Below are 12,117 nucleotides of genomic sequence, written 5' to 3'. Positions count from 1 at the left end.
TATTTTAGACATAGGGTCTCCACTCCCTAGTTGATTTTTATTTTTTAGACATAAGGTCTCCACTCCCTAGTCTCCTTTTCCAACATAGGGTCTCCATTTCCTAGTTGATTTTATTTTAGATATAGGGTCTCCACTCCCTAGTCTCATTTCCAACATAGGGTATCCACTCCCTAGTTGATTTTATTTTAGATATAGGGTCTCCACTCCCTATTATCTTTTCCAACATAAGGTCTCCATTCCCTAGTTGATTTGATCTTAAATGCAAGGTATACCACTCCCTGATATTATTGACAATATAGGGTATACAATTCTCTGACCATAATTTCCCAATATAAGGTACACCAATCCTTAGTTGAGATATCCTTTTGAAAATAAAGGAACACCATCCAAAAAGAAATCAACATGATCTTTTCGGCATACACCACCCCCGACCTTTTATTGCTTTCAATAAAGAAGTAGTTTTGTCTTTTGTTACAATAAATCACGAAATTTTCATAGTGCAAACTGGGGCAGAAAAATTTCGTTCATTTGTTAGTTTTAATGAATATTTTAGACATAGGGACTCCACTCCCTAGTCTCATTTCCTAACATAGGGTCTCCACTCCCTCGTTAATTTTTATTTTTTTACAAATAGGGTCTCCAATCCTTAGTCTGTTGTATAACATAGGGTCTCCACTCCCTAGTTGATGTTATTTTAGACATAGGGTCTCCACTCCTTAGTCGCCTTTTCCAACATAAGGTCTCCACTCCCTAGTTAATGTTATTTTAGAAATAGGGTCTCCAATTCCTAGTCTCTTTTCAAACATAGGGTCTCCACTCCCTAGTTGATATTATTTTAGACATAGGGTGTCCACTCCCTATTCGCGTTTTCCAACCTAGGGTCTCCACTCCATAGTTGATTTTTATTTTTTAAACATAGGGTCTCCACTCCCTAGTCTCTTTTCTAACATAGGATCTCCACTCCCTAGTTGATGTTATTTTAGGCATAGGGTCTCCACTCCCTAGTTTGTTTTTATTTTTTAGACATAGGGTCTCCTCTCCCTATTCGCCTTTTCCAACATAGGGTCTCCACTCCATAGTTTATTTTTATTTTTTAGACATAGGGTCTCCACTCCCTAGTCGCCTTTTTCAACATAGGGTCTCCACTCCCTAGTTATTTTTAATTTTTAGACATAGGGTCTCCAGTCCCTAGTCGCTTTTCCATCACAGGGTTCCACTCCCTAGTCGTTTTTCCAACATAGGGTCTCCACTCCCTAGTTGATGTTATTTTGGACATAGGGTCACCAATGCCTAGTCTATTTTCCCACATAGGGTCTCCACTCCTTAGTTGATATTAATTTCGACATAGGATCTTCACTCCCTAGTCACTTTACCAACATAGGGTCTCCATTCCCTAGTTGATGTTATTTTAGACATAGGGTCTCCACTCTCTAATTTATTTTCCAACATAGTATCTCCACTCCTTAGTTGAGGTTATTTTAAACATAGGGTCTTCACTCTCTAGTCTCTTTTCCAACATTGGGTCTCCACTCCCTAGTTGATGTTATTTTAGACATAGGGTCTCCACTCCCTAGTTGATGTTATTTTAGACATAGGGTCTCCACACCCTAGTCGCCTTTTTTAACATAGGGTCTCCACTCCATAGTTAATTTTTATTTTTTAGACATAGGGTCTCCACTCCCTAGTCGCCTTTTCCAACATAAGGTCTCCACTCCCTAGTTGATGTAATTTTAGACATAGGCTCTCCACTCTCTAGTCTCTTTTCCAACATAGTGTCTCCATTCCCTAGTTGATATTATTTTAGACATAGGGTCTCCACTCCCTAGTCGCCTTTTCCAACATAGGGTCTCCTCTCCCAAGTTATTTTTATTTTTTAGACATAGGGTTTCCCCTCCCTAGTCGTTTATCCAACATAGGATCTCCACTCCCTAGTTGATGTTATTTTAGGCATAGGGTCTCCACTCCCTAGTTGGTTTTTATTTTTTAGACATAGGGTCTCCACTCCCTATTCGCCTTTTCCAACATAGGGGCTCCACTCCATAGTTTATTTTTATTTTTTAGACATAGGGTCTCCACTCCCTAGTCGCCTTTTTCAACATAGGGTCTCCACTCCCTAGTTATTTTTAATTTTTAGACATAGGGTCTCCAGTCCCTAGTCGCTTTTCCATCATAGGGTTCCACTCCCTAGTCGTTTTTCCAACATAGGGTCTCCACTCCCTAGTTGATGTTATTTTGGACATAGGGTCACCAATGCCTAGTCTATTTTCCCACATAGGGTCTCCACTCCTTAGTTGATATTAATTTCGACATAGGATCTTCACTCCCTAGTCACTTTACCAACATAGGGTCTCCATTCCCTAGTTGATGTTATTTTAGACATAGGGTCTCCACTCTCTAATTTATTTTCCAACATAGTATCTCCACTCCTTAGTTGATGTTATTTTAAACATAGGGTCTCCACTCTCTAGTCTCTTTTCCAACATTGGGTCTCCACTCCCTAGTTGATGTTATTTTAGACATAGGGTCTCCACTCCCTAGTTGATGTTATTTTATACATAGGGTCTCCACACCCTAGTCGCCTTTTTTAACATAGGGTCTCCACTCCATAGTTAATTTTTATTTTTTAGACATAGGGTCTCCACTCCCTAGTCGCCTTTTCCAACATAAGGTCTCCACTCCCTAGTTGATGTTATATTGGAAACAGGCTCTCCACTCTCTAGTCTTTTTTCCAACATAGTGTCTCCACTCCCTAGTTGATATTATTTTAGACATAGGGTCTCCACTCCCTAGTCGCCTTTTCCAACATAGGGTCTCCTCTCCCTAGTTATTTTTATTTTCTAGACACAGGTTCTCCACTCCCTAGTCGTTTATCCAACATAGGGTCTCCACTCCCTAGTTGATGTCATATTGGACATAGGGTCACTAATGCCTAGTCTCTTTTCTAACATTGGGTCTCCACACCTCAGTTGATATTAATTTCGACATATGGTCTTCACTCCCTAGTCACTTTACCAACATAGGGTCTTCATTCCCTAGTTGATGTTATTTTAGATATAGGGTCTCCACTCTCTAATATCTTTTCCAACATAGGGTCTCCCCTCCTTAGTTGATGTTATTTTAAACATAGGGTCTCCACTCTCTAGTCTCTTTTTCAACATTGGGTGTCCACTCCCTAGTTGATGTTATTTTAGACATAGGTTCTCCACTCCCTAGTTGATGTTATTTTAGACATAGGGTCTCCAATCCCTAGTCGCCTTTTTTAACATAGGGTCTCCACTCCATAGTTAATTTTTATTTTCTAGACATAGGGTCTCCACTCCCTAGTCGCCTTTTCCAACATAAGGTCTCCACTCCCTCGTTGAGGTTATTTTGGACATAGGCTCTCCACTCCATACTCGCCTTTTCCAACATAGGGTCTCTACTCCCTAGTTGATTTTTATTTTTTAGACATAGGGTCTCCACTCCCTAGTCGCCTTTTCCAACATAGGGTCTCCACTCCTTTGTTGATATTATTTTAGATATAGGGTCTCCACTCCCTAGTCGTTTTTCCAACATAGGGTCTCCACTCCCTAGTTGATGTTATTTTGGACATAGGGTCTCCACTACCTAGTCTCTTTTCCAACATAGGGTCTCCACTCCTTTGTTGATATTATTTTTGATATAGGGTCTTCACTCCCAAGTCACTTTACTAACATAAGGTCTCAACTCCCTAGTTGATGTTATTTTAGACATAGGCTCTCCACTCTCTAGTCTCTTTTCCAACATAGTGTCTCCACACCCTAGTTGATATTATTTTAGACATAGGGTCTCCACTCCCTAGTCGCCTTTTCCAACATAGGGTCTCCTCTCCCTATTTATTTTTATTTTTTAGACATAGGGTCTCCACTCCCTAGTCGTTTATCCAACATAGTGTCTCCACTCCCTAGTTGATGTTATTTTTGACATAGGGTCTCCACTCTCTAATCTCTTTTCCAACATAGGATCTCCACTCCTTAGTTGATGTTATTTTAAACATAGGGTCTCCACTCTCTAGTCTCTTTTCCAACATTGGGTCTCCACTCCCTAGTTGATGTTATTTTAAACATAGGGTCTCCACTCCCTAGTTGATGTTATTTTAGACATAGGGTCTCCACACCCTAGTCGCCTTTTTTAATATAGGGTCTCCACTCCATAGTTAATTTTTATTTTTTAGACATAGGGTCTCCACTCCCTAGTCGCCTTTTCCAACATAAGGTCTCCACTCCCTAGTTGATGTTATTTTAGAAATAGGCTCTCCACTCTCTAGTCTCTTTTCCAACATAGTGTCTCCACTCCCTAGTTGACATTATTTTAGACATAGGGTCTCCACTCCCTAGTCGCCTTTTCCAACATAGCATCTCCTCTCCCTAATTATTTTTATTTTTTAGACACAGGGTCTCCACTCCCTAGTCGTTTATCCAACATAGGGTCTCCACTCCCTAGTTGATGTAATTTCTGACATAGGGTCACTAATGCCTAGTCTCTTTTCCAACATAGGGTCTCCACTCCTTAGTTGATATTAATTTTGACATAGGGTCTTCACTCCTTAGTCACTTTACCAACATAGGGTCTCCATTCCCTTGTTGATGTTATTTTAGATTTAGGGTCTTTACTCTCTAATCTCTTTTCCAACATAGGGTCTCCACTCCTTAGTTGATGTTATTTTAAACATAGGGTCTCCACTCTCTAGTCTCTTTTCCAACATTGGGTCTCCACTCCCTAGTTGATGTTATTTTAGACATAGGTTCTCCACTCCCTAGTTGATGTTAATTTAGACATAGGGTCTCCAATCCCTAGTCGCCTTTTTTAACATAGGGTCTCCACTACATAGTTGATTTTTATTTTTTAGACATAGGGTCTCCACTCCCTAGTAGCCTTTTCCAACACAAGGTCTCCACTCCCTAGTTGAGGTTATTTTAGACATAGGCTCTCCACTCCATACTCGCCTTTTCCAACATAGGGTCTCTACTCCCTAGTTGATTTTTATTTTTTAGACATAGGGTCTCCACTCCCTAGTCGCCTTTTCTAACATAGGATCTCCACTCCCTAGTTGATGTTATTTTAGACATAGGTTCTCCACTCCCTAGTCGTTTTTCCAACATAGGGTCTTCACTCCCTAGTTGATGTAATTTTGGACATAGGGTCTCCACTACCTAGTCTCTTTTCCAACATAGGGTCTCCACTCCTTTGTTGATATTATTTTTGACATAGGGTCTTCACTCCCAAGTCACTTTAGCAACATAGGGTCTTCATTCCCTAGTTGATGTTATTTTAGACATAGGGTCTCCACTCTCTAATCTCTTTTCCAACACTGGGTCTCCACTTTCTAGTTGATGTTATTATAAACATTGGGTCTCCACTTCCTAGTTGATGTTATTTTAGACATAGGGTCTCCACTCCCTATTCGCCATTTTTAACATAGGGTCTCCATTTCATAGTTGATTTTTATTTTTTAGACATAGAGTCTCCATTCCCTAGTCACCTCTTCCAACATAAGGTCTCAACTCCCTAGTTGATGTTATTTTAGACATAGGCTCTCCACTCTCTAGTCTCTTTTCCAACATAGTGTCTCCACTCCCTAGTTGATATTATTTTAGACATAGGGTCTCCACTCCCTAGTCGCCTTTTCCAACATAGGGTCTCCTCTCCCATGTTATTTTTATTTTTTAGACATAGGGTCTCCACTCCCTAGTCGTTTATCCAACATAAGGTCTCCACTCCCTAGTTGATGTTATTTTTGACATAGGGTCTCCACTACCTAGTCTCCTATCCAATATAGGGTCTCCAATCTCTAGATGATGTTATTTTAGACATAGGGTCTCCACTCCCTAGTCGCCTTTTCCAACATAAGGTCTCCACTCCCTAGTTGATTTTTATTTTTTAGACATAGGGCCTCCACTCCCTAGTCGCCTTTTCCAACATAGGGTCTTCACTCCCTAGTTGATGTTATTTTAGACATAGGGTCTCCCCTCCCTAGTCTTCTTTCCAACATAGGGTCTCCACAGCCTAGTCGTTTTTCCAACATATTCTCTCCACTCCCTAGTTGATATTATTTTGGACATAGGATCTCCACTGCCTAGTCTCTTTTCCAACATAGGGTCTCCACTCCTTAGTTGATATTAATTTTGACATAGGGTCTTCACTCCCTAGTCTCTTTTCCAACATAGGCTCTCCATTCCCTAGTTGATTTTATTTTAGACATAGGGTCTCCACTCCCTAATCTCTTATCCAATATAGGGTCTCCACTCCCTAATCTCTTATCCAATATAGGGTCTCCACTCTTTAGTTGATGTTATTTTAAACATAGGGTCTCCACTCCCTAGTCTCTTTTCCATCATAGGGTCTCCACTCCCTAGTTGATGTTATTTTAGACATAGGGTGTCAACTCTCTAGTCTCTTTTCCAACATAGGGTCTCCACTCCCTAGTTGATATTATTGTAGACATAGGGTCTCCACTCCCTAGTCGCCTTTTCCAACATAGGGTCTCCACTCCTTAGTCGATTTTTATTATTAAGACATAGGGTCTCCACTCCCTAGTCGTTTATCCAACATAAGGTCTCCACTCCCTAGTTGATGTTATTTTTGACATAGGGTCTCCACTGCCTAGTCTCCTATCCAATATAGGGTCTCCAATCTCTAGATGATGTTATTTTAGACATAGGGTCTCCACTCCCTAGTCGCCTTTTCCAACATAAGGTCTCCACTCCCTAGTTGATTTTTATTTTTTAGACATAGGGCCTCCACTCCCTAGTCGCCTTTTCCAACATAGGGTCTTCACTCCCTAGTTGATGTTATTTTAGACATAGGGTCTCCCATCCCTAGTCTTCTTTCCAACATAGGGTCTACACAGCCTAGTCGTTTTTCCAACATATTCTCTCCAATCCCTAGTTGATATTATTTTGGACATAGGATCTCCACTGCCTAGTCTCTTTTCCAACATAGGGTCTCCACTCCTTAGTTGATATTAATTTTGACATAGGGTCTTCACTCCCTAGTCTCTTTTCCAACATAGGCTCTCCATTCCCTAGTTGATTTTATTTTAGACATAGGGTCTCCACTCCCTAATCTCTTATCCAATATAGGGTCTCCACTCTTTAGTTGATGTTATTTTAAACATAGGGTCTCCACTCCCTAGTCTCTTTTCCATCATAGGGTCTCCACTCCCTAGTTGATGTTATTTTAGACATAGGGTGTCAACTCTCTAGTCTCTTTTCCAACATAGGGTCTCCACTCCCTAGTTGTTATTATTGTAGACATAGGGTCTCCACTCCCTAGTCGCCTTTTCCAACATAGGGTCTCCACTCCTTAGTCGATTTTTATTATTAAGACATAGGGTCTCCACTCCCTAGTCGTTTTTCCAACATAGGGTCTCCACTGCATCGTTGATGTTATTTTGGACATAGGGTCTCCACTGCCTAGTCTCTTTTCCAACAAAAGGTCTCCGCTCCTTAGTTGATATTAATTTAGACATAGGGTCTCCACTCCCTAGTCTCTTTTCCAACATAGGGTCTCCATTCCCTAGTTAATGTTATTTTAGACATAGGGTCTCCACTCCCTAATATCTTTTCCAACATAGGGTCTCCACTCCTTAGTTGATGTTATTTTAGACATAGGGTCTCCACTCCCTAGTCTATTTTCCAACATAGGGTCTCCACTCCCTAGGTTATATTATTTTAGACATAGGGTCTCCAATCCCTAGTCTCTTTTCTAACATAGGGTCTCCACTCCCTAGTTGATGTTATTTTAGACATAGGGTCTCCACTCCCTAGTCGCCTTTTCCAACATAGGGTCTTCACTCCCAATTTGATTTTTATTTTTTATACATAGGGTCTCCACTCCCTAGTTGATATTATTTAGATATAGGGTCTCCACTCCCTAGTCGCCTTTTTCAACATAGGGTCTCCACTCCCTAGTTGATTTTATTTTTTAGACATAGGGTCTCCACTCCCTAGTCGCTTTTCCAACATAGGGTCTCTACTCCCTAGTTGATTTTATTTTAGACATAGGGTCTCCACTCCCTAGTTGCCTTTTCCAACATAGGATTTCCACTCCATAGTTGATTTTATTTTTGACATAGGGTCTCCACTCCCTAGTCGCTTTTCCAACATATGGTCTCCACTCACTAGTTGATTTTATTTTAGACATAGGGTCTCCACTCCCTAGTGTCTTTTCCAACATAGGGTATCCACTCCCTAGTTGCTTTTATTTTAGACATAAGGTCTCCACTCCCTAGTATCTTTTTCAACATAGGGTCTCCACTCCTTAGTTGATTTGATCTTAAATGCATGGTATACTACTTCCTGATATCATTGCCAATATAGGGTATACCATTCCCTGGCCACATTTTCCCAATATAAGGTACACTAATCCTTAGTTTAGACATCCTTTTGACAATAAAGGAACACCATCTAAAAAAAATATAAACATGATCTTTTCGGGGTACACCACCCCCGACCTTTTATTACTTTCAATAAAGAAGTAGTTTAGAAATTTGTTACAATAACGCACGAAATTTTCCTAGTGCAAACTGGGGTAGAAAAATTTCGTTCGTTTGTTTGTTTTGGTGTCTGAGTATGTTTTACCTCGAGGCATTGGGTTCGAGATGACCAAAAGAAGAAGTCTCAATTTATAATAAAAGAAAAGTAAAAATAAGTGAATCCAAAATGCAAAAACAGTTGAAAAGATGTGGAATTCTCAAGACATGACTTAAGCCATGAGCATTGGAGTCCCGTTTTGATTAGAAGAAGTTATAGAAGAATGAACTAGCACCTACAGCTAGAGAGCATCAAGGTTTAGATCAAAGTCTGCATGAAGAACCAGCCAAGACTCAAGATCAAGTTCAGAAGACTCTTAGATAGGAATCTTGTAACTTACAGTTGATAGGCCTGTTTAGTTTCTTTCTTATTTTTGATATAATAGCAGGATTGCGGATCAGAGCCTCGACGGAATCTCACTTGACTCCTCAACTCATCATTCTACCATTCTCCTTGAACTACACACGACATGATTCTCCTATAATACGGGATATGTAGGTTGTCCAAACCAGGACTCGATTGCACCCTATCTTTTATTTTCTTTCCTTTTGAATAACAGTTTGGTCAAAAATTAGCCACATGGCTCACCTAGTCTTTGCCTGAAAACTCTTCACGTTTCCAAGCAAAGAGGGGCAGTTGTGAGCACCTAATTTTTGACTATATTTAAATTTTTATCACCTTCCACTGTGTAAATATTTTTAGAAATTTCATATATATTGTTTTAGCTTTGTGACAATTTTTATATATAGGGTAAAAATTAAAAATAATTTAAAAGGTCAATTATTACTATTAATATTATTTTTATTTTTATTTTTATTTTTATCTTTATTTTAAAATAAAATAAATTAAAAACCCGAAAAAAATTAAATATTTTTTTAAAAATTTTCGGATTTGAATAAAAAAAAAAGGAAAAGTATAAGTATGGAATTAAAAAGTAAAAGTAGGTGGAAATTATTTAATAAAAAGTAAAAGTAAAAGAAAGTTAGAATTAAAAAATAAAAGTAAAGGTAGCTGAAAATATTTGTTGTTGTTGCTGCTACTACTACTACTCCTCCTACTGCTACCGCTACTGTTGCTGCTACGACTACTAATACTACTGATGCTGTTGCTGCTGCTGCTGCTACTACTACTACTCCTACTACTCCTACTACTACTACTGTTGTTGCTACTAATACTACTACTACTACAACCACTACTACTACTGTTGTTGCTACGACTACTACTACTCCTCCTCCTCCTACTTCTACTACTGCTACTACTACTACTACTACTACTACTACTACTACTACTACTACTATTGCTGTTGCAGCGGCTACTGCTACTGCTGCTGCAGCTGCTACTACTACTACTACTACTACTACTACAGTTGCTGCTGCTACTACTACTACTACAGTTGCTGCTACTACTACTACTATTACAGCTGCTGCTGCTGCTACTACTTTTGCTACTACTGCTACTACTACTACTACTGCTGCTACTACTACTACTGTTGCTGCTGCTACTATTGCTACTACTGCTACTACTACTAATGTTGCTCCTGCTACTACTACTACTATTATTATTACTACTACTACTACTATTACTACTTTTGCTACTACTACTACTACTACTACTTTTGCTACTAGTGCTACTATTACTAATACTACTACTGCTGCTACTGCTACTTCTACTCTTGCTGCTACTACTGCTACTCCTACTACTACTACTATTACTACTACTCCTACTCCTACTACTACTACTATTACTACTGCTACTACTACTGTTGTTGTTGCTGCTACTACTACTGTTGTTGCTGCTGCTACTACTACTACTCCTACTGCTACTGCTACTACTGCTGCTACTACTACTAATACTACTGATGCTGTTGCTGCTGCTGCTACTACTACTACTCCTACTACTCCTACTACTACTATCACTATTACCACTATTACTGATGTTGCTGCTGCTACTATTACTACTACTACTGCTGCTACTACTACTATCACTACTACTACTACTGTTGCTGCTACTACTACCACTACTACTACTACTATCACTACTACCCCTACTACCACCACTACTACTACTACTATCACTATCACTACCACTACCATCACTACTACTACCACTACTACTACTACTGCTACCACTACTAGCACCACTACTACCACTTCTACTACCACTGCTACTACCTCCACTATGACTACCACTACTACTACTACCACTACTACCACTACTATCACTACTACTACCACTATCACTACTACCACTATCACTACCACCACCACCATCACTACCACTACTACTACCACTACTACTACCATTACTATTACTACCACTACTACTACTACTACCACTACTACTACCACTATCACTACCACTACTACTACTACTACTTCTACCACTACTAGCACCACTACTACCACTTCTACTACCACTACCACCACTACGACTACCACTACTACTACTACCACTACTACCTCTACTACCACCACTACTACCACTACTACTACCATTACTACTACTACCACTACTACCACTACCACTACCACCACCACCATCACTACCACTACTACTACAATTACTACTACTACTACTACTACTACTACTACTACTGCTACTACTACTACTACTACTGCTGCTGCTGCTATTACTACTACTGCTACTGCTACTGTTGTTGTTGCTGCTCCTACTACTACTACTACAACTGTTGCTGCTGCTACTACTACTACTACTGCTACTACTACTTTTGCTACTACTGTTGCTACTACTACTTTTGCTACTACTGTTGCTACTACTACTACTAGTACTGCTGCTGCTGCTACTACTACCACTACTACTACTATTACTGCTGCTACTACTGCTACTGCTGCTGCTGCTACTACTGCTACTACTTCTACTACTACTGTTGCTACTACTACTACTACTTCTACCATTACTAGTACTACCACCACCACCATCACTACCACTATTACTGCCACTACTACTATCATTACCACTACTACCACTACTACTACTACAACTACCATTACTACTACTACCACTACTTCCACTACCACTACCACTACCGCTACCACCACCACCACCACTACCACTACCACTACCACTACCACTAATACTACTACTATCACTACTACTTCTACTATGACTACTACTACTACTACTACCACTACTACCACTACTACTACTACTACTACTACCACTACTACTACTACTATCACTATTACTATTACTACTACTACTACTATTACTATGACTCCTACTACTACTACCACTGTTGCTGCTGCTGCTACTGCTACTACAATTACTGCTGCTGCTGCTACTACCACTACTGCTGCTACTGCTACTGCTACTACTACCACTACCACTACTACTACCACTACTACTACTATTACTACTACTACTACTACTACTACTACTACTACTACTGCTGCTGCTACTACTACTATTACTACCACTATTGATACTACTTCTACTACTACTACTACTACTACTACTACTCCTACTACTACTACCACTGCTGCTGCTGCTGCTACTACTACTACTATTACTGCTGCTGCTGCTACTACCACTACTACTATTACTG

At 39.8% G+C, this 12,117-nt stretch overlaps 1 protein-coding gene across 1 annotated transcript in view; it reads right to left on the bottom strand.

Moving 5' to 3' along the window:
* Positions 1-9,503: 9,503 nt before the first annotated feature.
* Positions 9,504-12,117, bottom strand: part of LOC138899324 (uncharacterized) — a gene marked incomplete at its 5' end in the record, with an annotated part of 4,092 nt that continues 1,478 nt past the window's right edge. The window contains one exon of the mRNA XM_070185485.1: positions 9,504-12,117. This exon is cut by the window's right edge and continues 1,478 nt beyond it. Coding sequence (XP_070041586.1) covers positions 9,504-12,117 — 2,614 coding nt within the window.

This window comes from Nicotiana tomentosiformis, chromosome 9, assembly GCF_000390325.3.
Source record: "Nicotiana tomentosiformis chromosome 9, ASM39032v3, whole genome shotgun sequence".
Lineage (NCBI taxonomy): Eukaryota > Viridiplantae > Streptophyta > Magnoliopsida > Solanales > Solanaceae > Nicotiana > Nicotiana tomentosiformis.
The sequence above is the reverse complement of the archived record's forward strand: the minus strand, read 5'-3'. Positions and strand labels throughout refer to the sequence as shown.